Below are 27,713 nucleotides of genomic sequence, written 5' to 3'. Positions count from 1 at the left end.
TTCTTCACCAGCAAAGTAGAAAGGTTAAGAAAGGATATGTCTTGTAAGGATGTGCATTGTGTTTCCTCTATATCAGACACAATTATGAATAATAAGTCCTGTATGTTTAGTTTTGAACCCATCAGCTCTGAGGTGGTGGAGAAACTGTTACTTTCAATACACAGTGAGAAGTCTGCAGGCCTGGATAACCTTGATGGCAAGTTACTGAAGCTCGCTGTACACCTGGTAACTAATCCAATTACTCACATTTTTAACCAAAGCTTGCCAAAATATGGAAGGAAGCTAAAGTTATTCCAATACCAAAAGATTCTAAAACAAACATCACAGGAGTTAACAGCCGCCCTATTAGCATTCTGCCAGTTCTTGCTAAATTAATGGAAAAATATGTATTTAACCAAATTCAATCATATTTCTCGGAGAATGTGTTAAATACTGACTTTCAACACGCCTATAGAGATGGGCTTTCTACATGTACAGCACTGACACAGTTAATAGATGACTGTCTAATGAATGTGGATTCTAAGAGACTAGTGGGGTCTGTACTGTTAGATTTTAGTGCCGCGTTCGACATTATTGATCACAATCTATTGCTTGACAAACTTTCATGTTATGGTTTTACCTTATCTGCACTAAGGTGGATAAAAAGCTATTTATCCAGCAGATCACAGAGAGTATACTATAATGGGAGTCTCTCAGACACTAAACATATTCACTGTGGAATTCCACAAGGAAGTTGCTTAGGTCCTTTGTTGTTCACTATATTTACAAATGACATGCCACTGGTCTTAGACAGGGCCAATATAGCCATGTATTCTGACGACACTACTTTGTATATGTCTGCCACTAATGTGGAAGATCTGTCTGTAGCTCTTAACAAGGAACTACAGAACATATCAGAGTGGGTGGTGAACAATAGGATGGTCCTGAACATCTCAAAGACCAAATCCATTGTATTTGGATCACAGCATATGCTCAAGTCAAAACCCAAATTGAATCTGAATCTGAGCGATCTAGCAGTTGAGCAGGTAGATGAAACAAAACTACTTGGGGTTACATTAGATAGTCATCTAACATGGTCTACTCATATTCAAAACATAACTAAGAAAATGGGAGGGGGTTTGTCCATGATAAGAGAGGTGCTGAGTTTTTAACTCCAACATCTGCTGTCCAGGTCATCCAGGCACTAGTGATATCCCACCTTGACTATTGTCCAGTTGTGTGGTCCAATGCAGCTAAAAAGGACCTGCGTAAATTACAAATAGCCCAGAATAAGGCAGCTCGCCTTGCCCTGAACTGCAATACTAGATCTAGTACACTGTTAAATCATCAGAAGCTGTCATGGCTGTTGGTGGAGCAGAGATTAGCTGCCAGTCTGGCTGGATTTTTTAGGAACATTTGTTCAAATAAAAAACCAAAATGCTTATATAAAAATATTCATTATACCAGCGATAGACATATACATAAAACCAGACATGTTGCAATGGGTCGATTTACAGTGCCTAAGCCAAGAACTGAAGCAATGAAGAATACAGTCATGTACAGGGCAATGACTTTCTGGAACTCTCTACCAGTATGCATTACAGAAATTAAGGGTAAAAGGCATTTTAAGAAAAGACTGAAGGACTTTTTATATATATGGTAAATTGTAATTCTGTTTATTTTAATGTAATCTAGAGTGAATGCACGGTTGTTGCATGGTTGTTATGCTTTAATGTTTTTATTTTGTGATATCTGTAATGTTGTTCTTATTTCAATTTTTGTAAGTATATTATTCTGTGAGGACCCCAGGAAGCTGTTGCCAGGTGTAACAGCTAATGGGGATCCTAAATAAACTAAACTAAACTAAACATCTGCTCTCCCCTGTGTAGTGATACAGCTTCTTCAGTTTATACCACAGCATGGCAAGCAGCAGCATGGCTGTATGATTCTGTAAAGCTCTGAAATAAAGACCTTGCTAATTCAAGAATCCTGCAGTCCTCCGTCCCCTGCAACCTAGTCTCGCGTTGCCAGACTGCCAGTTGCCTCAATTTTCAAATTCTTCCACCATACAGTCTGGAGAACGAAAACCCTGATCATGAGCAAGCCATAAAGCAGAAGTGAAGCCTCCTCCCCACTTCCGTTTCCGCTTTGCAGTCGCACAAATGTATCTTAATATAAATTTAAATCATCTAAGCATGGCGTGCAATAGCAGAATGAAAACTTCAAGACTCTATATAGCATTCGGAGATTTTAGAATCGTTGCCTGGGCTACGTGAGACTACCTGCAACCAAACGTGTCACAACAACCAGAACATACTGGTCTGGCAATGATGTGACTTTTGTGACGATATCTGCATATGAATTATTTTTCAATCTGGTGTCCATATTCTTGTGCATACATGTGCATAGGTGAAAATGTGTTCAAACATATTATAAAATAGCAGAACTACAAGCTTGCAGATGGTGAATTTATGCATTTCCGGTTATATATTTCTTACTTTAATCAAATCAAAGCAAATGGATTTACAAAATCTCCACAATCGGGATGAGACCCAAACATCTGCCATCGGTCGGGGCTCTCTCCCTGTCGCACATACCTTGCATTTTTCTTGGTGCAGCTCGATCTGAATGTCAGTCAGCTTAGACCTGAGATCTTCGTTGGCTGCCTGGAGGGCAGAGATAAGCGCCTCGGGCTTCTCGCCCTTCGTGCGCCCCTTCTTGGCCATTGAATCAAACACTAGAGGACCCCCTCCTCCGATGCTTTCATTGAGACTTCACAGAAACGTTCCGAGGCCCTCCTGAAGTTTCCAGTTCCTCCTCTTCCTCATTCTCCTATTGGATGTCGGGGGCTGTGGTGGGGAGAGATAGGGACACAGACAGTGAGAAAAGGCACCAGTAGTGAGGCAGGGTTGCATACAAGCACACTGGTCCTCAAAGTGGGGTGCCACGTGACGACCACCAGGGGTCCTCGAAGGGGTTCCAGATGTCCAGCAAAATGAGGAACAGTTTGAAACTAGAAAGAGGCAATTCTGGGAAATTGCAAAGTGTGGTTGCCCACATCGCACCCGTCGAAAATGGAATCGCTTTTGTCTCTGCGTTGATGAAACCACCCTCGACCTGTGATTCAAATTTGGGATGGATCGGACATTCCGTGCGTGAATTGTGGCGTTTTTTGTAAAATAGGCCCCTCCCACTAACTTTGGAAGACGATTACGGCCGAACGATACAGAAGATCTAAATTCTGTCTGTGCTGTTTTAATGGGATAGGTCCCGAGATCATGTGTACTGATTTTTGTGAGATTTGGTCAAAATCTGTAGGAGGAGGAGCAAAAAGTGTGTTTTGAACAAAATTCAAAATGGCGGGAAATCTATCTAGACGCAAATGGGCGTGGCCTGTATGGGGAGATGTGTCATGACCCAAGGAATCCAGGGAATTTTTTTTTTTTATTTTACGACCTACGGTTCAAGAGTTATACCCCAAAAGGTAAAGTTGGCTGTTATAGCGCCACCATGAGGCCGACCGATATACTTCTAAGGTAATTAATTTTAGTAATTATTATCTCCTCCAAGTCTTGTAAGTATAGCCCTTACGGTCTCAGAGGAAAAAATACTTGAAAGTGAGTCTTTGCATTTTCCCATTCATGTCTATGGGGCAATTTAATGCACGAATTAATTCATATCAATTAAACTATTCAACAAATGTCTTAGCAAAATACACGCACACGATTCCCGATGTAGCCCGTCGTTTTGACATATGGCTCGAGTGCGTGCGACAAAAACTGTGGGAGGTATAACGCGACAAAATAAAGTTTATCTATAAAAAGAATAAAAGGTCACTAAAACAATAGTATGGTTGCCTTCAGGCAACCACACTAAATAGCAGATCGCGACACATTGTGAGCTGCTGGATCTGCTATTTCCGAAACATTTTGACAATAATGTTGACAATCTTATGGGTCACTCACTGGCATAAAATCTTTTCAAATTTATGCATATCAATTCAGTGGTCCTTGACATGAACATGTTTGTGTGTAGAAGGAAGAGTCAAGTAGCAGGACAGTATTCATATACTGTATGTGACACAAACTGTCTGCTTTCCCCCACTGAATAAAACTCAGGCCCACCTCCGCAAATACCCCGGTTCAATTCCAGACTGCGGCACCAGTGCCAGTGCTTCTGGTATAGGGCTGTCGCTGTCAATTCCCCCTGTAGTGATTTATGGTGGCTCCGAGAAATATGACTGAAGTTAGTGTTATATGTGACATGAAACGTTTGGTGACAAATGTTTTAAATGAAAAGATCTTCTCTTAAAATTGTACTATATCTTCAACCCCTTCAAGACAATGGTTAATGTCTAGGGGCGGTGGCGGTGGCTCAGGGGTAGAGTGGCTGGATGATAACTGACAAGGTTGCCAGTTTGAACCCGGACTCCCAGAGAGTTAGTGTTGCAGTGTCCTTGAGCACGACACTGCACCCCTAATTGCTCCTGATGTGCAGGTTTACTGCCTTGCATGGTTTCCGCCGGCATCGGCGTATGAATGTGTGTTTGTGAATGGGTGAATGTAATGCACAATCTACGTGAAGCGCCTTGGATAAAGGTGCTATAACAATTCACCATTTAGTACATTCTGAGTCATTTCAGGAAGTCTGTTTACTTAGCAGCAGAAGAAGCGCATTACTATTCACCGCCAGCATCACAAGTTAAAGTACTTATTGACTGAGCGAAGAGCTCGATCGTTAAGTGGAGCTGAAGGGTCTTTGTTCCCAAATACTCCACTCTGGCTGATTGGAGACTTTAACATCGAGCTACTCCCTGCTATCTATGTGTGTGACCAGAGTTCAAATGGCTGGGGGGGGGGGGGGGGGGGGGGGGATCATGGAAGGATTCATGCCTTTGTCTGATTCGGGTCTTTAAAAAAAAGATTACCAGTGGAGTGGTTTATCCCCGTTTCTGGTCAGACTGTAATTAAATACATGCACTTCCTTTCGAGAAAGTGGTTATGAAAATGTTATGTTATGTTATGACTGCACCTTGTGCTGTTTACATTTCTGTCTGTCTAATAAAGTATTCAATAAAAAATAAATGTGTGAAGCAACTGAAAGAGATCTGTGTGAAGAACCTTCCCTGGTGAATGATCCTTCCACCTCTCCTATAGCTGTGTAGCCAAAAATGCAGCTAGTATATTTAATATTATTTATGTGGTCAGTTCACTTGCTTAGCAATGGATCACAATTTGGGGTGCAATAGTTAATGGAACTATTCAATTTAATCGATTATTAAAAAGTATAAATTGTAATAAAATCATTTGCAAACTAGATAAAGTGCCAATCGGCACAGGTCTCCACCAGGATTCTTCCTCAGCCTAGTGGGAATATGGTGCAAAGTTTCATCACAATCGGACGCTGCGTTGAGGAGTTGTGGACATTTGCTACTCCTGAAAACTGTAGGAGCCAATCGTGGCCAATCAGGATGGAATATGAGAAATCAAACAAACCTGTCTTGATCACATGACTATGGAGATCATGTGTACCGATTTGCGTGAAATTTGGATAAAATGTGAAGGAGTAATAATAGAAAATGTGTTTTACATATCGGCCTCCTGGTGGCGCTATAAAGAGCAGATGTGAAAAATTCCAGGCAAAGGTTTTTCCTTGGCCTCTAGGGAGTTGGCATACAAAGTTATCCACAGATCCGTGCAGTTAGAGGTAAAAACACTTTTGGGCCAGTTATAGCGCCACCTTGAGGCTGAGTTGAAATTGTTCATGTGGCATTTCGTCCTCGGCCTAGTGGGAATGTGGGTGCCCAATTTCACGGAAATCACGCGATGTGTTCATGATTTGCAGCATTTTGTTTGAAACTGAGCACTCCTGTGAATTTTGGAAGCCAATCTTAACCAATCAGGATGGAGTCTGAGAAATCTGAAAGACCGGTTTGGTTGCATGGCTCTAGAGAGACTGTGTACCAATTTGCGTGATGTTTGGACACAATCTGTAGGTGTACTGTGCAAAAACTTGTTTTGCACAAAGCGGCCTCCTGGTGGCGCTATAACAGGCCGTTCTGGAAAGTTTGGGGCAGAGGTTCATGGTTGGCATCCAGGGAGTGTGTGTGCAAAATTTGGCATCGACCGGGTTAACGGTGGCCGAGATTAGCTGCTCACGGACGGACGGACACACGGACGGACACACGGACGGACAGACACACGGACGGACGGAGTGCAAAACATACTCCACATCTACAAGCTGACAACACCTGGCAATGTGACACGTTGTGAGCTTGTAGAATCACACATGTGTGAAGTGAGGGGTGCTCTTATCATCATACGTCATCTCATTCCGGCCAATCACAATTTGCGTCCTGACTTTTGTCTTCAATGTTTTTGTGTTTATGCAATATTTTAGGACAAACACTCAAAACTGTCCATTCATTGTCAATGGCCTTCAAGGGTTGTGTTTACACAAACCCTCAAAGCTGGACATTGGAGGGGCCTCAAGAATAGGGCATAAGTGGATAAATTTGACTTATAATATTATATTCATAAATAGAATAATAGCTAAGAAAATAATAAATCGCAGTGGCAGTGCTAAAAGATAATCACCAGGCCTGAAAGACTACAGACAGCTCTCTCACTGCATGGGTTGTTATAAATGTGTGTGTGTCTGTGTGTGTGTGTGTGTGTGTGTGTGTTTGTGTGTGTGTGTGTGTGTGTGTGTGTGTGTGTGTGTGTGTGTGTGTGCGTGCGTAACAGAATAGTCCAACATTGCCAGGCTTGCTTTAGACATCTCCTACACACTGAGAATTATAGGAGTCATAGCAATATTACCGTCATCGTCTTTACTGTATCAGGGGAAACACAGGCCTAAACTTTGTATGTATATGAAGAACATATTTCTATGCATAGACATGCAAATCCATTATTGATTCAGTGTACACGTGTGCATGCATGTATGTAATGTATGTACTGTAATATGGACATACATACTTAAAGTACATACATATATTCATTGTATACAATTGTTGCTGTCGGGAGGAAACCTCCTAACTCCATTTCAGAGGTTTTTTTTTTTTGTCTTTTTGCATAAATCAGTGCTATTGAACACCCTTTACATCTGTGTGTCGTTTAGAAATTGAACCAATGGAAAAGTACATGTAGTAAAAAACCACACCTGTGTGAACCGAGTGGTGCAATTCCCCTCTCTCTCTCTCTCTCTCTCTCTCTCTCTCGCTCTCTCAGCACTACCCCTCTCTCTGTTTCTGGCACCCCCTACTGGTATTAATAAATGCACGCACGCAGCATTACCCCGTGTTCCAATTTCACGCATGCGCACACCACTCGTGCTCACCACTGATACATACATACACACGGACATTCCTGGTTGTAGGAGTGGTTGCACCACTCAAAAACGCTTTGGACAAAACCTCTTAACTCCAACTGTCCTCAAACTGTCTGCTAAAGCAACCACCTCTTCCCCTCTCATGCAAGTAATTGACAACATATAAAGTCACAATACCAACTTTCAAAATATAATTATAATCAATTTTTAATTTCCTGAAAAATGTACATTTAGGTGGTGAGATATTATACCAGTGGTTCCCAAAAATCTGACAAAAGCTGAGACCTTCAGATGCGCGCACGCACGCGCACACACACACACACACACACACACACACACACACACACACACACACACACACACACACACACACACACACACACGCGCACACACACACACACCTGTGCTTTTGTTTTAAAACGTGTTAACCACTTATGCCCTATACACTTCTCATACAACAAACAGCGACAACGACATAATGATTAAAAAGTCATGATTTTGTTCAACATATTAAAAACGTTGTACTGCCTCTAAACAGACATACAAGGCCTATTATGGGGTTCCTTTCCTTCTACTCTGCCACCACCACCCAAAGCCTCCTGACGGGGGGGGGGGGGGGGGGCATCACTGCTAAGGGAATATACAGTATGCTCCCAGGATCTGTGAGTTCTATAAGAAAGATGATGCGGTCGACTGAGCGCACCACAGGGAGCTCCATGCAGGACGCACGCGAGAGCAGGTGTTTGAGCGGAGCTAAAAAGGTTGTGAAGGACTGACCCCACCCTAGCAACCAAACCAACCAAGCCTCCAGTAAGGCTGGCCAACGTTGAAGCCGCGAGACGTAGTGGTCAGAGCTGGAACTGCAGCTGTATAAGTGTACTGATACGGACCATAGACTGTAAAGAATATGGACAAAGCGTTATCCGGGTCTAACATGGACGTAAAATGAAGCCTGTTATTCATTGCACTGTAAGTCGCCATCTTTCTAGATCCGTTTGGGCCCAGCTGGCCATTGGCTGGCCCAGACAACGAGGCAGGACTGGAAATCTGATACTAAATGACCTCCTCATGGACAGTTTCATCTTAAAGTGCAATGGGACCTCCCTCTGTTAAGTATTAATCTATGCCATGGATGGACTCTGGCCAATGGAACATGTGGATGTCATTGCCTCGATTTGCTGCTGTATGCCAAAAATCAAAAAATAGGAGTTAATCGCCACTAAGTATATACAGCTATTCTGTTGAAAAGCATTTTAATCAAAGTGCTCAGTCACTGCTCTTGTGCACAGGCGGCGTGCAGACCGAAACATGGAAAGCACACGTGTATACTAAACGAGATCCTTGAAGTCCGGGTGCTTAACGTAACGTGTGATGAATGTGATCTCTCAAGACAAGTCCGTCGGTGGGAGGATTCCGTGAGTGAATGCAATCAGAATGCCTTAATTCACCATCACAGTCCAACACATTTGACATGGATCTGTCTTACGGAGAAATACCAACAACATCAACGGTAACACAGAACCTATACTGTTCCTTTATAATAACTCCTAAGGGCGAGAAGCGACCTCGACCCTAAACGGGCCTAGTGCCCCAAAGATCCGTCCGGATCAGATCCTGCCTGCTGGAAGGCCCCGCCCCCTGTAGGGTGGATATAGGGCCAACCTGGTGGTGCCTGCGGCTTGGGTGGTGTCGGGGAGGTGGTGGGTGACCTGAACAGAGAGCACGAGTGAGACAAGGAGGGCCTCTGCCAATCAGCACTATCGACTAATCTGATTGGAGCAGGACCAAAGAGGTCGATTGAGTCGACAGTGATATGGAATGGCGGGTTCCCAGGTCTCAGTAAAACTTTCGTTTCGTTTCACTGAACTAACTTTCACAATCGCTTCATTTTCATAGTTTTGTATTCTCCTCTGTAGTCTAATCATGTCTTAGATTATCAAGTATTTTGAATCATGTTTTTTTTTTTTATATATACTGCAATCATGTCTACTGGAAATTATTTATATCTTGTTATAAAGTCTGTATTGTATTTTATACAGAGAGGCCTCGTATAAGCCCCCAGGGCTTCTTGCCTCCTCCTGGCACTTTCTCTTTAAATTGTTTATGCTTTAATGTATTGCTCCATACTGTGCTAAAATAAAAATCTAAATAAAAAATCTAAACATTTGGGGGAAGCCATATTGAAGAGGTGGACTTTGAGAGCGGTTTTGAGGCACAAAGCAGACTTCATTTGTCTGCAGTGCAACATTCAGTCTCTAGGTACTTTTGGACAGAATGACAGACAATCTGGCAGATGTTGTCGAGGTAGAGTATAAGTGTATCCAGCAGTTTCACAGTTGAATTATTGATGAGACAGAGGGATCTTTCACAAGCTAATAATCTCATCAATCATCTCATATCCTTGTTCTCACTCGTTCCAGGTTGGAAGGGAAGGTCGTAGTAAAATATTATCTGGCATGAAACTGCATATTTAGAATTAGTGCTGTCCATAATACATTTGGTTGCATCCTGCTCATATGCAACACACACAATGCACTGCTTCTCTGTTTTTATCATTTAAGTTTGAGCCAATAAAAAAACATGCGATTAGTATGCGATTAATCGTGCAATTAATAAATGTAATCGTTGGACAGCACTATATTTAGAATGTAAAATGTAAGATTATAAGTGTCTGTTCCCTTACAACAGCTGCCATTCTACAATCATATTAGGGGATCTTGGTAAAGACTGGACAATGTGTATTGAACGCAACATCACAACTAATGATAATTAATTCATAATGCACCGTGAAACCATGTGCACACTGCTAGTACATTATGTACCATGCTGCCTCTGTGGCTAAACAATAGCCTAGTGATCTACAGTTAGATAAGATCATAAATGAGAACACACAGACAATCAGAGACACTTATTGATTTACTCATCCATGTTAATCTGTGCCTTACAGACTAGCAAAGTCTGGTTTTAGAACTTATACTTATTACTAGTATAATGGAAGGTTTCTGTGTTTTTGCATTTCATAATAGCATGAACCTCATTGTACATACACTTGTACAGTTATGTATTTTGCATTTGTTTATAGCAGTAAAACTGGACAATGCACGTGTAGAGTTACAAGCTAAGCCGATACCAGGCAGAGAGAGAATGACCATGCAGCATCCTTTCTTTCTGTATCTCTCCTCATACATACAGTACACAGACAAACGCGCACACACATGCGCACACACACAGTCGCAGCCACACACACACACACACACACACACACACACACACACACACACACACACACACACACACACACACACACCCCCCTGAGAGTCTGTACCCCTAGCTGTTATTAATCCAAATGGAGCCACATAGCGGATGTATGGCTGTAAAAGCCAAGGCTTGGGGGTCTGGGGTCTGGGTTCTGGGCTCGTATGGCACTGCACGATAGGGAAAGCTCATTACTGAGGGAAGGGGAAAGGGACTAAATGTACGCAAAGCGTGCCGAGATCACAGGAACAGAGCAGACATTTGAGCCTGTTTCAAGAACATGAATTAACTGTAATGCCATTTTTAGTTTCAATCCCATGTTGCAGCAACAGTTAAGCCTATCAGAAGCTACATGCAATGAAGTACATTTGACTAACAGTATAGTCTGATGGAACAGTAGACATGCCGTTTAAAACCTTAGCCTATATCACGATGTTGGAATACATTACACAGCATTGTAGTACATTTAACCGGCCCACATGTGCGTTCCTCTGCCACGTGCGTGCGCAGAGCAGACAGCATTACATTCACAGAAAACCGCACACTGATACAGTACTAGTAGAACCGCAGAATTCGGTTTTAATGTTTGATTCATCGATTAACGCTAAAACGTTAACATCGAAAAAGGTAAACAGTATGCCATCTTGAGAGTGAGAATGTGAGCCGAAACTACTCCCAATTTTCTCCATTCATGATCACTGCATACAATAGAAGGCCTATAACTTTGATCACTCCATGTATCCATATTACAGGTCGTTTCGAGGAAGCAATCCGATTGGTTGAAACAGCTTCTAGCCGTTCCTTGAACCAGCGCGAAGGATCAAAACAAGGATTTCAGCTGTGTTCTTCTCCCAGAGCACAGCAGACTATAGGCTAGCTAGTTTCTTGGGACATTTGTGGTCGTAGTGACTACATCTGTCATAAAAAAAAATAAGATTTTTCGGCGATTATCTTAGTTGTATAATTGCAATATTACACGAGAGGGTGTTCTTTATCGTCATTAATGCATGCCTGCGGTGCCGTGGGAACTCGTTCCGAAAGGTATCGCAGAAGTGAAAGATAAAGAATAAAGAACACCCTCTCGTGTAATATGGCTTAATTATGCCCCTGTGAGTAGATTACATGGGCTCCATCGGTTCTTCGGCCACTTATTTATCACATTACATTACACTGTGCATGGGAGTGTGCTGCTATGAGTGGGATTAAAATGTCGAAGAGAATTTATAATTTGCAAGAACGGCAATTTTCCTTATAGCCATGATGTTCATATGAACTCCTGTACCCAAGAGAACAGGCTAATTACAGGGTATTTTACAGTACCTTTCAATATAATGCAACATAGTAGTTGGCAGAATGCCTGAAAGAGCATCAGACAGCACACGCCATGTCGGCAAAAAAATATTGTTCATCAGGCCATCTCTTTCTCTGACATTAAGCATTGTAAATGATTACAATGTATATCCTTAGGCTTACTTCATTAGGTCTACAGTACTGGTTGCAAGGGTAATATCTCCCCCATCCCACACACATTCTCTCCCGAATAGTAATTTAATTTCCCTGTGTGTAAATAAAAGCAGTAATTTAATTTGTTTAGTAGTTCATACAGTTATTTGCAGATATATCATTCTTATGCATAACGAAACATACCCCAAAACACACACACACACACACACACACACACACACACACACACACACACACACACACACACACACACACACACACACACACACACACACACACACACACACACACACACACACACACACACACACACACACACACACACACACACACACACACACACACACACACACACACACACACACACACACACACACACACACACACAGTATTTTGTGCTCAGTAAATCACCCAAACCCAACATGGTTATTCTTATTGAACACACTGTGGAGCAGTTTTTAATATTTAAACACAGTTTAGAGCACCGTTCTGCTGTTGTTCTGAAAGGAGGGTTTGCCTAGCACCAAGTCCTTAACCATTTTCAACCTACCGGTATACAAACTCAAGCTAAACAGCTAAAATAGTACATCTATACAAGCTCACCGATATCCGATCCGATATCCGATCTCCGTTCTGATACCGATTCTGAATTTCTGACCGATTCCGATATTATACAGAGGACCACAATGGAACCAAGCCTAGGCCCTAGGTGTAGGGGCTTGGCCCAAAGCCTGTTAATAAAGTATTCAATCAATCAATAAATAGCCTATACTCTCTCGAATGAGATGAGATGAGTACACCGTAGGAAAATGTAATGTTTTTAGTTTTTACTTAAGATTTAAATTGACATCATATTTGATTTGGCTTTTGTTCTAGACTAGAGGTAGCCTACTAGACACAGTGAAAACCGATTAAATAATCTGTATTATTTTTGAGATATGGCATTTATTTTCATAATAAAACATGCTTGATGATTATTTGATTAATCAAAAAGCATGTTATCGATAGAATAATCACAAAGATATAATATAAGTCCACCTCCATCCTTCACCAAAAACAACCAACCTACCATCACTGCTAATAATGCTGTAGCCTGAATAATGCTGTAGATGAACTGAATCTGAGTGGAAGTGTAAATCTGACTAATGTCATTTGTTATTGTTATTTGGAAGGCAATGGGAATAATCCCATGGGTGTTAGGGATCCATTAAGCAATTCATATAATATGACATATAATATTACAGTTTTATGAGCTGGGGGCGTGTTGTATGTCATATTGCAATTTTGGGCATGTTAACACTACGAAGTCTGAAAAAATTTCACTACTACTCAGTCGGCTCACGGTCAGGACGACCGTGTTTTTGGTGCGATTTGATTGGCCACTCTCTCCCCCACTGATCGTCCCTCTCCAGCTGGAGAAGACATTGTTCATGTTCAAGCCTGCATCCCATTTCCAACGAATTAAATCATAATATGTTTCTTAACACATGTTTTCACTCCTAGAATGTATAAAACTAATAATACATGTGAAAAATATATATTTTGCCGTTGCCCGTTACTATATTGCAACATAGCCATGGAAGAGTGTCGCGTTGCTGCCTTTTGTTGTCCTTTTTTTTTCTTCCAAAAGAGCAAAGATCACTTGTCTTTTCTTGTGTGTTATCGATGTAATTAATACATGTGACCCCACGCGATGTACAGACTGCTTGACTAGGCATGTAAACATGACATAATTGTATTAATGTTTAAGTGTAATGATGTTATTGACCGGATTGTCCGTAGTCCTCCAGCCGTTAGCTTACAGTTGCTAATATTATAAGCTAACAACATTACTAAAGCCAATGTATTGCATTAAATGCGGCCTGTCCGCGGTAAATTACTTATACAAGTGAGTCGCGTTATATCTACCTAAATTACCAGCCAAAGTACATTCCAAATAAACAATTATTAGCCACGTTATGTTGTTATATCAGTTTAATTAATAAAAAACATCGCATTTGTCGGCCGTTAGCACTGTGAATTCAACATCCGGTGAGGAGAGGATACGGATCGTGTATGTATTGTGTATGGAAATCGGCGCATACAGACAGGTACACGACCGGATGTAAGCCTTGCACACTAAATAGACATTTACATGCTTTCCTGAGAGGGAGAGAGAGAGAAAAAGGAAAGTTTTGACTGACAAAGAGCTGGCGATATTGAGCCTATATGCCAGAACAAATTAATCCACAGCTGCAGGCCTACATACGTTCCACGTCGCTTGCAGAAAGAACTGTTCTTTTGACTGACAAAACATTTAGCGGTTCGGGAGGTCTATCTGGTTGGAATTATTTCAAACACTTTATTTTGTATCGCGCATCGGCAAGCGTTCTCGCTTCATGGAAAGTAAATGTCGGGTCGTAACCGAGCATTCAATAATAATAATAATAATGATAATAATCATTGTATTCATATTCCTATTATCTTATCAAAATAATAAACAAATTCCAAGTTAATTAATCAGCCAAACGTATATGATTTAATTCGTTGGACATGGAATGCAGGATTGAACAACAACAACAAGAATGCCTTCCGTTTGTGTTCTTTTTTTTTCTCCACTTTCTTTCAATCATAACTCGCTCATTTTTTGCTCATTTAAAAAGATTCAAAATACCATGTAAACTATGGAATTGGGGCTTTCATTTGGTATATAAATCGGTTGTGTAGGCGCTCTCTACGAAACGATATCAAGTGAAAAGGAAATGTCGGGGAATCACCATTAACACCATTATCAAGCAGCGCAAACAAAAGACGAGCGGGGGATAAAGGGGGAGAGCGGTCGATTGGGCCGATTATAGTCAGACTGAGTAAGAGATATATGCCTAAAATCATATTTACAAAACGTTTCAAATGGAAAAAAAAACAGAGATGATTTCAATCGAATATTTAGACAAAGTCATGCAAGGGGAACTTTCTCTGGACTCCATGGGCTAAGAAAATAAACGTTGAAATCTCAAATTCGGTCAGAACGGCTGCTCAGACTTCCTAGTGTTAAGAAGCGCTTTCGACACCCCGTGGATTGCGCAAAACGGCCTTGAATTAGTCATGGGTGTGTTTAAGGCGTGTTTGAGACGTACCCAATCAACATGTCCGTACTATTCTCTTTACCAGTCAGCTGATGTCACATACGGAATGCACACTTTGGGGATTCTGGTATTACATTTCTTCAGGCTGGCACCATAGAAGACATGACATGACTTTGTCACATTTGGGTTAATTATTCCTATTGCACTGCATGCTGTCACCTTTATGCCTCAAAATAATTTGTTTCTATTGAAAAACACCAGTAAAATAACGTTTATTATATTTTATTTCATTCAAGTCATGATGAAGGAATGAGTTGAATGCTGCTGCTTAATGCTGTGCCTGTGGCCCCGATGGTATATGGTCTTCGCTCGTAGCATTTTATTGAAGAAGACTTGAATCGGGTGTGATACAGCATATGAAAGCAAACTTCCCAAGGATTATGAAGATGTTTTTATTTATTTTTAAGGTTGAGAAATTAAAGAATTATGGCCTTTCTAATCTCAACATTTTACAAAAAAAAGACGCAAAAAGAGGCTGTTGCCATGTCTCATAGAAACAAGTAAATAGGTCTATAAAAATAAGCGCATATAACAGGGGTCTGTATTTGAACAGTTTGACTGTTTTATACGCTTAACCCGCATTTTAATCAACCCCCCTTCACTGCCGAGATTGTTGTATTACCTTTAGAGCATACGCTGAACTATTTGGGCTTTTAATCCGCGAAAATCGAGCGAAAAAAGCTTCCTCCGTTTGTTATGAACGATCGCACCACCCGCCATCTTGGTACACCCGGAAGACGCAGCACAGGACCCTCCTCCATGAGGCGTTGAACCCCATTCGTTTGCATTGGCCTCAATTTCCCAGAAGCCCTAGCAGCCCACAGCATGTGACGATTTCCGGTTTCATCATCAAAACAAATGCATCTACTCTCTTTCTCCGCGGCGAAGACGGATTTTCTTTTTATTTATTACATTACGGCGGATTAAACACATAAAACAAAAGGCGGGTATCCCGTATATGGCAGCGACATTAACCTGGAGTAATCCATTCCCGGCACGGAAACTGTTTTAAATGAAAAGCCATGTTTTTATTTTCTAGATAGTGAGTCTGCCATATCCAGATTAATTTTAATGACACCACATTAAAATAAAAAAACATATTTTGATTGTCCACAAATATAAAGTTCTTCCTTCTTTTTAAATATGTTCTTGCACATTGTTATAATGATCATTATATATATCCCCCTGCAGTATTTTCAAAAGTAATCTTGAAAAAAAAAGAAAAAAAAATTGATTAGCCGTCCTTAGTTGGGCAAATGCATTCATCTGGGGATCCTTGACATGGGAATGTGCTGTGTGAGGATCACTGGTTTAAACAACATTAGGAGAAAAGCCCAAACTAGAAAAAGTGCCCTTCCGGGCACAGGTCTCCACCAGGTTATCCACAGATCCGTGCAGTTTACCCAGGGGGCAAAGGGGGTTGACCTGCATTTGCCATGACCTCAAAGGTTGTCCACCAGAAATAGTATCTATGACCCCGTAGGATCACAACCTATATGGACAACCCGGTAATTTTTTTGCTGGAAGTCCAATATGGCCGCCGCAATATTGGCCCCTATTAGTTATAATGGGGGGTGAATAGGGCAAAATTTTAAACCAAAGCCAAAATCCACGAAACTTCTCAGGTTGATCAATGATATAAATATGATTTTTTTTTGTATTGCAAGTTTCCATGAATTTCAATATGGCCGCCACAATATGGCCGCCACAATATTGGCACGCAGAAAATAGGTTTGGCTCTAACTTCTGAACCAGATGAGCTAGAAACGCAAACTCTGTGTCTATTTCATGTTTTCTGACCATGAGAGACTCAATGGAATACCCATTTTCATTATTGGGTGTGTCTGGACCCTTATTGTGCATATTTACAAGATGGTGGCTACCCGAAATAGTGCTTTACCATGATTTCTACCATGATTGTTGACTGTTTTAGCAAACACAAGCAATATTAATCCATTGGCTAAGATTTATGACACAGAAGGGACATATATATTTGACCTTGCATATTGTCATTTCCCCTCAGATCCTATGTAGAGTTGTAGGAATGATTTCAGATAAAATCAGAGACCAAAACAATGTATCTTAGAGATTACTTTACTATGGGACTGATACTATGGGATTGAATGGGACTGAATGGGAGTGACAGTCCCATAGTAACAGTACCTCCCATTCACTCTCTCACTCCCATTCAGTCCCATTCACTCTGAATGGGAGTGAATGGGAGTGACAGTCCCATAGTAACAGTACCTACCATTCACTCCCTTTCACTCTGAATGGGAGTGAATGGGAGTGACAGTCCCATAGTAACAGTACCTCCCATTCACTCCGATTCAGTCCCCCATTCACTCCCATTCACTTTTATTCACTCCCATTCAGTCACATAATAACAGTACACCCCATTCACTCCCATTCAGTCCCATTCACTCCCATCGTGTCAGTCCCATAGTAACAGTACCTCCCATTCAGTTACATTCCCTCCCATTCACTCCCATAGTATCAGTCTCATAGTAACAATACCTCCCATTCACTCCCATGCACTCCCATAGTATCAGTCCCATAGTAACAGTACCTCCCTTTCACTCCCATTCAGTCCCATTCAGTCCCATAGTATCAGTAACTCCCATTCACTCCCATAGTATCAGTCAAATATTAACAGTACCTCCCTTTCACTCCCATTCAGTCCCATAGTATCAGTCCCATACAGTACCTCCCATTCACTCCCATTCAGTCCCATGCACTCCCATAAACGTTGCATGGATGCACCTGGGACGTATCCTCAGTGATGTATCCTGAGGTCAACGGGGTTCCGGGTCTCTCAACATCATACCCCTCACTCAGGCGACCCAGCCGGGGTTGATCAAGTCCCGACTTACGTCCCAGTAGCTATACCCTCAATCAGTCCCACTAGGGAAAAACCAGCGGCACACAATCCGTTGGAACTACTCCAGAACTACTCTGCCAGGGCTGGGAGGTACACTTCTGTCACATGGAGGGACTAGGCTCTGTGGGTTGTCTCCTGGTCGGGCCCCTCCTACGTCTCACCAGGTCCACTTCTGCTCTCACCAGGAGTAGAGCGAGGACCTGTGCGTTGCATCAGAGTCCCAGCACCAGACAGTTTATTCAGGAGTGGTGGGCATTGGGCAATGGTTCCGCAGGGTCATGGTGCTGCGGTTCCGCTTGCTGCTTGCATGGCCCTCCCAAAGGCCTCACCGAGGGTTGTTGGACTTCATCCTCACAGAGGACACAGGCTGGGGCACTAACCCATACTGCTCACCCGGGTGCCGTCTACATTCCGGCTGTCACCCGTCTCTCCGGTGTAACCAGACTATACCTGGTTGTCACATAGTCTATTCCTATGAGTCACTATATAAATAGAAGAACTATAACTAAAAAACATCGCATGGATGCACCTGGGACGTATCCTCAGTGATGTATCCTGAGGTCAACGGTGTTTCGGATCTCTCAACATCATACCCATCACTTAGGCGACCCAGCCGGGAGTGATCAAGTCCCGACTTACGTCCCAGTAGCTACCCTCAATCAGTCCCACTAGGGAAAAACCAGGGGCACACAATATGTTGGAACTACTCCAGAACTACTCTGCCAAGGCTGGGAGGTACACTTCTGACACATGGAGGGACTAGGCTCTGTGGGTTGTCTCCTGGCCGGGTACTGTTACCCATAGTAACAGTACCTGCCTTTCACTCCCATTCACTCCCATAGTATCAGTCCCATAGTAACAGTACCTCCCATGCACTCCCATAGTATCAGTCCCATAGTAACAGTACCTCCCTTTCACTCCCATTCAGTCCCATTCACTCCCATTCTATCAGTCCCATAGTAACAGTACCTCCCATTCAGTCCCATTCAGTCCCATTTTGAAAGGTGTGTTAAAATGGCCTAAGTCACATTTTATTATGACTTAGGCAAAATAATATGGCCCAAGTCTCCCTCTTGACATAGATAATAATAATAATAGGGTGTAACAGGAAGGCCTTTTACATTAGGGCTCGGGTGATTTTACCAGAGGTGGCCAGCATCACCAGGTGGTGATTTAGGCCAAAAAAGCAATTTGGCAAAAAATGACTTAGGCAATTAGTTTAATAAGGTGACGATATTCAAAACAGTCAACAATCATGGTAGAAATCATGGTAAAGCACTATTTCGGGTAGCCACCATCTTGTAAATATGCACAATAAGGGTCCAGACACACCCAATAATAAAAATAGGTATTCCATTGAGTCTCTCATGGTCAGAAAACATGAAATAGACACTGATTTTGCGTTTCTAGCTCATCTGGTTCAGAAGTTAGAGCCAAACCTATTATCTGGGTGCTAATATTGTGGCGGCCATATTGTGGCGGCCATATTGAATTTCATGGAAACCTTCAATACAAAATATGTTCATATTTATATCATTGATCAACCTGAGAAGTTTCGTGGATTTTGGTTTTGGTTTAAAATTTTGCCCTATTCACCCCCCATTATAACTAATAGGGGCCAATATTGCGGCGGCCATATTGGACTTCCAGCAAAAAAATTACCGGGTTGTCCATATAGGTTGTGATCCTACGGGGTCATAGATACTATTTCTGGTGGACAACCTTTGAGGTCATGGCAAATGCAGGTTTCCTAAAAAAAGGGTGGTTTGCCCCCTGGGTAGTTAGAGGTAAAAACACTTTTCGGCCAGTTATAGCGCCACCTTGAGGCTGAGTTGAAATTGTTCATGTGGCATTTCGTCCTCGGCCTAGTGGGAATGTGGGTGCACAATTTCACGGAAATCACGCGATGTGTTCATGATTTGCAGCATTTTGTTTGAAACTGAGCACTCCTGTGAACTTTGGAAGCCAATCTTAACCAATCAGGATGGAGTCTGATAAATCTGAAAGACCCGTTTCGTTGAATGGCTCTAGAGAGACTGTGTACCAATTTGCGTGATGTTTGGACAAAATCTGTAGGTGTACTGTGCAAACACTTGTTTTGCACAAAGCTGCCTCCTGGTGGCGCTATAACAGGCCGTTGTGGAAAGTTTGGGGCAGAGGTTCATGGTTGGCATCCAGGGAGTGTATGTGCAAAATATGGCATCGAAAAACTTGTTTTGCACAAAGCGGCCTCCTGGTGGCGCTATAACAGGCCGTTCTGGAAAGTTTGGGGCAGAGGTTCATGGTTGGCATCCAGGGAGTGTGTGTGCAAAATATGGCATCGACCGGGTTAACGGTGGCCGAGATTAGCTGTTCACAGACACACGGACACACGGACACACACACGGACACACGGACACACGGACGGACACGCGGACGGACGGAGTGCAAAACATACTCTCCCCACATGCCTTCGGCCTGGTGGAGACAATAACCACTTTAGAAACAAGAAAAGCAACCACAACTAGTACAACTAGTCAACTACCAATATTTACAAGCAACTTTACAGAAAAAGAAGCCGCTTATAATAAACAGACATGGCAACACTCCAGCAGCCTCCCAGAGCCGCTCAAGTGTAAAATCAAACAGTGCTTTTTGCGTTTATGAGGTGGTCAGACCCACGTCTAATCGTTATGCGCTGAGTGTTCTTAGGTCAAGGGGCTTAATAGCAAATTGCGCAAAGCGAAAATAATGAACATATGGACACTCCCACAATGCTAAAATATTCAGGAACGCCGTATGCCATATGTGTGTGCGTTCAACACGTTATTGTGTTGTTACATTACCCCATTGTAAAACGGATCTTCAAAATGGCACCCTTTGTGTTTTCTGAGAATATAATACAGCCGCGGACACATCTCACTGGGATAATTATCTGACGCACCGGATGTATCCACAGAGGCTGCGTGACAGCGGCCGGGCATCCTAAATCCGTTTTGTTTGTTGCATATTATGGTGGCTACACTTTCATTGTCACAATGACAATTATTTATTTCAGCAGGTTTAGGTACAAGGTTAACCCATTTTGACCTGAGATCAGATTCGAAAAATGTCTTCTACATCCTGAAAGCTTTCTGAAAAAGCCATGTTTCTATGTCAGTCGTTCTTCGATTTTTCAAAAATCACACCTGTGTGAACTGAGTGGTGCAACTCCCCTCTCCCCCCCCCCCCTCCTCTCTCTCTCTCTCTCTCTCTCTCTCTCTGCTTTATTATGGATATCAATGAACCTAGACAGTCAGCAGTTGGATTTGCGTCCAGCAGGTGGCAGCCATGTCACATACTTCTGTCGTTCCAATTTCACGCATGCACCACTCGTGCTCTTGACTGACTAAATTATAACATAATGTTTAAAACACCAAAAGGGGTTCCTGCCCAAAATGGGTGAATCAGAACATCAGAACCAAAATGTGAACCCAGAAGTATATGCAAAGACCGTGTCAAGTTAGTTTGAAACTGCTCTTTCAATATCACAAGAAAGATGGCAGAGGTATTCCTCCTGTCAATTCAATTAAAGCAGCACAAGGCATTATAAAATGCCAGGGGTCTCACACAGACAGAGTGCTACTTAACCTGCTTCTACTGTACAAAGGGAGTGAACATCAATCTTCAAATTACCTCTTACAAACATCAATAAAGAGAGAAATAAGGCAAAGGACGAGCAGGAGAAGCAGCCTACTTAAAGAAAGCACAGAAGAAAGCAACTGAACCCTTAGAACAGCTTCTGGCACAAGAAGATACAGCATACAGTAGCGCTATCTGAAATGAGGATCATTCCCTAAGAAACCTTACAGAGAAAAGAGTTATGTTCCTTGTCTTGAATTTTGGGTCATGCAAAATCAGTAGCAGTTTGCTGCTCCAAGAATCAGCTAGCCGGGTTCAAGCAAAGGACATACATTGCCAATCACACGTCATTTGTTTTCGTCATCATCACATTTTTAAGTATATCATTTTAACCCTATAAAAAATATTAACCGTGGCAATCAATTACTTTCGAGTGCATTCAAGTAATTCCCTGAGCTACACAGAACGCACGTTACAGGAACAATAGCAATGGACACTTCATCATTTTGAATCGGCAATAGCAGACAATCTTTTGTAGCTTAAGGCCCAAACCACACCAGCTGCAACTCCTTGCAACTACTCGCAACTCCTTGCAACAGAACAAACCATACCAACGCAACTCCTTGCAACTGCCATTGTGTGGTGTGGTTGTGGTTAGGGCTTAAAGATTAAAGGCATATATGTGACCAGACAGGTCATAGTTCAAATCCCAGCAAATGGTTGCAAAATAAGGGCACCAAAGTAATACTTTCTCTCAGCTCACACAATTACTTCCAAACTGCTCTTAAACAAGGCATTGTCAACATCACCTGTTCCTCAATAAGCTCTCAAGTTGGTCATACTGTAAGCCAGTGGATTTCATCCCTTTTCAGGACCATGATATGTTCTGCATTTGAGCCACGGACCTCCATTTGATGAGCCTCTCAGACCAAAGACTTAGAATATTTTGTTATCGTCGGATAGGATTTTGTCCACAATTCCCTGCTATATGTATTGATGATGGGGAACAGAGTGGAATTCCGATGCACCACCAGTCCGACTACGTGTCCGACGTGAGCATCGGAATGGCAGTGCTTCGGAATAGCTGGCTTCGGAAAACCGGTGTGTAACCGTATTGATGTGGTACCATAGGAGAGATAACAGGCAAACGTTGATCAAAATAACAATTCTTCCACATTCTCTAATTGTGTAGATGTCTTGTAAATTAAGTAGTGCATGTGTCTAACAATAATTTTACTCTTGAGAGCATAACACTCTCATGAGTTAAAGATCTATAAGGGACCATTTGGTTACCGACTCTCCATCATTTGGGAGCCACCTCGAACACGCTCAAGGACCACTGGACGTCCCCGGATGTAAGTGGACAAGGATTGCACAAGACAGGGACAGTGGTGCAGAAACTCTTTGCATGGGTGAATAAAGACAAAACATAACAAACATACAATAAGCTAATTAAATTAATCATGGTTTAACGTACATACATGTTATATACAGTAGCTTACATGGCTATGTATTGGCTGACAGAGCAGCATGGACTAATAAGAGAGAACAGCTTTAACAGACAGAGAGTAAGAAAGGGGATAATCTCCCTGACCACCGTCAGGGAGTTGAATAGTCCATATCCTCCGTGTGTGTGCATGTGTATGCACTGTGTCTCTTAGTGTGTGTGTAGCACATTAACCACCACATCACAAAGCACACTGGCACCATGACCCACTTCTCGGCTCCACTGAGACAGACAGATCCAGCCGCGTTGCAGCTGGACCGTCCAGACCGATTCCGGGAAGATGCCAGCCCACTGAGCCGAGACATGAAACTGGAATGTCAGTCTGCCTGCTTCTCTGACCAGCCAACTGGACCTAATGGAAAACTACCGATTGGCAGTGATGATGGCATTGGCAGGCACTGAGGACTAAGGAAGTGGTGCATGATGGCTTATTGATGTTTAATGGCACGGTTATTTATAAGAAAAACTTGGTCTGCTGGTGTACTGTAAGGTTGGTGTGTTTGTGTGCGTGCGTGCGTGTGTGCGTAATGATAATCACATTTTGTGTACACTTGCCAGAAATGTCAAAAAAAAGGCACAAATGTCAATGCAAATTATGTCACAGTGTGATCCTTCAACACCATAGATTACTAGAAAGGACCATATAAAGATTCATAGTGAAGTGCAACTCTGACTTGATGCCCTGTTTGTATTGTCTTCTGCACTGTTCTTTTATTCTCTTAGTATTAAGTGGTGCAACCACTTCATTAAGTAGCTTTGTGTGTGCCTGGCTGCCTGGCTGGCTGGCTGTGTCTGAGCACGAAAATAGCATTTGGTTGGTTTTCAAAACCAAGTGTCACTGTTGTGCAGCCTAACACACACATACATATTAACTGATGATTTCAGGTGTATCAGTACAGTACAGTACAGTACAGTACAGTACAGTACAGTACAGTACAGGGACCCCCACGGACCGTTTCGGACGCGTGGAGGCTCGCCGGAACCAGGCCAGCACCCTGGGCGCGTTCCTGCGGGTCTGGAAGTTCTGGGGACCCTCCAGGGACCCCCACACGGAGTTGCACCACTTACTTCACATGGGTGTGATTTTATTTTTTCACACATCACTTATTTCTTTATTGTATTTAAATGTACTTTTATAATGTGTTTCTTACTTTCTTTACACTGGCTTTTATGTAAAGCATTTTGAATTGCCTTGATTAAATGTGATTTAATGTGTGCTTTGCCTTTCGTTGTCTTGAATCGACAAGCCAGGCAGTGATTAGATATCCAAGTGCTCCACACTTGCTGGACACTCCTATAGTTACATAAGATCAGTCTTACGACCTCCACTCCTAAGAGCAACTTAATTCTAATAAATCTGGTTGTGACACTTTGTTTGATGCCATTATTATACAGACTGCTTAAGTAAAGCACCACCACCCTCAATGTTTTCATCTGGTATCATGTCTGCTGCCTTGCTATAGGCCAAGAAAACACATCACTACCAATCCATCAGACTGAGTGCAAAATGGCATCGCAGTTAATACAGAGATGCATGAAGACATTAAATGTGGCCATTTAGGCCTACATCTTTTCTAAGCAAGCAAGCAAGCTGAAACAGACTTACTTTTAAATATATTTTTTATCCCACGATTTTGTAACCCATTTTTCACCCCTGTGTCAATCATCTAATGTGATCCTGGGCTCTACACACCCTCCACCAACCTAGTCCCCATATATGGGGGACAAGGGGAGAGCAACGGACTTGAACTCATGCTTCCTTCATGCCTGAGTGTCCAAGTTGCTCCTGCTAAAACAGACTTACAGCTTACTACTAGCTTACTTTCCATTGGACAAAGGGATGGCACTATTATTGACAGAGACAGTTGTGAGTTGAATGTCTGTATTAAATCCTGGTTGCACCACTCAAAAACACCCAGAGAGAGTCCTTCATCCTGTTCAAGAGGACTCTGTTAAAAACCTTCCCTGGCACTGATAGCAGTGTGATCCCACTAGTCGATATGAAATAGGCCGGTCCGTGGATAGGTCGGCCGGTCTGTGTATAGGTCGGCCGGTCCGTGGATAGGTCGGCCGGTCCGTGTATAGGTCGGCCGGTCCGTGGATAGGCCGAAAAAAATAATATATATATATATATATTTATTTTTTTCGTGTACCGAAATGGTAACTCTGTCATTTCTCTACCGTTTTGGACGGGGGTGGGCTCATTTGAATCCTGTCGCCCCCCTGGAGGCGTCTTTGGGGGTCTCAAGGTTCGGGGACCCCCAGGGACCCCCAAATGGTAACTCTGTCATTCCTCTACCGTTTTGGACGGGGGTGGGCTCATTTGAATCGTGTCGCCCCCCTGGGGGCGTCTTTGGGGTCTCAAGGGACCCCCAGGAACCCCCAAATGGTAACTATCAATTCTCAACCGTTTTGGACAGGGGTTGGTTGGAATCGTGTTGCCTCTCTGGGCGCATTATCGGGGTTTAGGAGGTTCGGGGACCCCCACATGGTAACTCTTGACATTTTCATGATAGATCTTTATTGATGGGAGGGAGACAGAACCATTTATATTGATCTACATATTCTTCTTACTATAGCTCTCTCTCACACACACTTTTCAGATATCACTTGATATGGACATTTAACCAAGCTATTTCCCGATTCACACAATTCAAATGAGCCCACCCCCATCCAAAACGGTAGAGGAATGACAGAGTTACCATTTGGGGGTCCCTGGGGGACCCCGAACCTTGAGACCCCAAAGACGCCCCCAGGGGGGCGACACGATTCAAATGAGCCCAGCCCCGTCCAAAACGGTAGAGGAATGACAGAGTTACCATTTGGGGGTCCCTGGGGGTCCCCGAACCTTGAGACCCCCTAAGACGCCCCCAGGGGGGGCGACACGATTCAAATGAGCCCACCCCCGTCCAAAACGGGTTTTTTTTTTCAAACCTATTTAGGTTTGAATGGGTGTCTTACGGTGGACATGTTTGCCTGAAAATGAATTTTGAAATGTTTCATAGTTTTAGAAATATAGTGCTTTCAAATTTGAGACATTTATAGGCAGATAGTGGCATGTCAAAAAATCACTTTCACCTAGAAACTCCATTCACACTTTGTAAAATTCAGCTTACTGTGGAGACAGATGCTGGAACGTTTTACTTTGAAATGTTTAGTAGTTTCTGAGTTATTTAACTTAAGCAGTCAAACTGATCACAAACCAATGATGTTTTCCAGACTTATTCAATTATTATGGGTTTATGTAGCCGCAATTTGCAACTCTAGATTTTTGTAAAAAAGTTGCAAATTGCGGCTAGGGTTTATGTTGCCTTATTTGTATCGGTCTGCATTAAAGGACTAATTTAAGCACTATATAAAATCAAATAACCAAAATATATAGGCTGCACAACATCATGACAGCTTGTGAGCTTGTAGATCAGCTGCTTTTGGTGAATGTTCCCCAGAATAGGTTTGCTGTCGTGCAAGTGCACGGTTCACCCACTATTGAACCCATGACCCACAGTTCACCAGTCTGGCCCCTGTCTGGACAACAACCCCCTTCCCCAAAGGTAGCTCCCTCAGAGGACGGAGTTATGGCCAAATATCACAATGCGACAATATCATTATGCTTACAATATTAAGAATTCTGTTTTAAGTTAATAGTAGTGGTAAAATGTAAACTATATTTTTGGGGTAGTTAATCATTCAGTCTATCCACTATTGAGAGTATGTTCTCTCTTTAATTACAGCAGCAGTATTTATTTTAGAAGCTTAAGTCCTTGTATCAGTAAGTCTTGAATAGATTAGTAAAGATACTGAGATATACAGAAGGGGGCAGTAATGCAACTATTAAGGATGCAAACTGCCATAATACCCCATGAAGAAGAAGGATCAGTAAATCTGTGTTCCACAGAAGGGGTCTAGAGACAAAAATCTATTAAGCTAAATTCCAATACCGCAACTTTCACACTCGCTCACTCTCCTCGCGTCCTCCACTCGCTCCTCGGCTCCGCCCCCAGCGAGGAGGAGAGGAGGAGGAGAGGATTCAATGCGAGGACAGAGTGGTGGTCGAATTTTCCTCTGGAATCGGAATGTACTACGCTGTCATTTCAAAGCGACGGCACATTCCGCGATCACTAATGACGTGTTTCAATTCAATTCAATTCAAAGGGCTTTATTGGCATGGGAAAACATACGTTAACATTGCCAAAGCAAAAGTGGTGTCACACAGCTGGATGCCTGGATCACTGGAACTCCGAACAGAGCCGTACAGTCTACAGAATAGACAATTCATCATTTTGTACATGTAACCGAGGGTCCGAGGCCAATGTGTATGTATTGGTAACATGTGCAAGGCAAGGGTATTTATTCCTGAAATAGTGAATAAGCGCCAGGAGCCCAGGATGCGCACACGTATAAATCACCCCCCCCCCACTCCTCCGACAGTCAGTCCTCCTCCGCGGTCTTTGCAAATAACGGACACTATAACAGGAATTAGGTATAGTCTCTCTGACTTACATATTCAGTTCAGTCCACATATAAATAAATAAATTTTTCATTTTTGTCACCGTCATTCATAGCAGTCTGT

At 42.6% G+C, this 27,713-nt stretch overlaps 1 protein-coding gene across 1 annotated transcript in view; it reads right to left on the bottom strand.

Annotated features, from left to right (window-relative positions):
* Positions 1 to 27,713, bottom strand: part of jakmip2 (janus kinase and microtubule interacting protein 2) — a gene marked incomplete at its 3' end in the record, with an annotated part of 73,824 nt that overhangs the window by 42,631 nt on the left and 3,480 nt on the right. The window contains exon 2 of the mRNA XM_083767779.1: positions 2,577 to 2,828. Within this exon, the coding sequence (XP_083623905.1) occupies positions 2,577 to 2,705 (129 nt within the window). The 5' untranslated portion in view covers positions 2,706 to 2,828. The remainder of the gene's footprint in view (positions 1 to 2,576; positions 2,829 to 27,713) is intronic.

This window comes from Protomyctophum parallelum, assembly GCF_964188405.1.
Source record: "Protomyctophum parallelum genome assembly, chromosome: 1".
Taxonomy (NCBI): Eukaryota; Metazoa; Chordata; class Actinopteri; order Myctophiformes; family Myctophidae; genus Protomyctophum; species Protomyctophum parallelum.
Note: the sequence above shows the minus strand (reverse complement) of the source record. Positions and strands in the feature narration are given on the sequence as shown.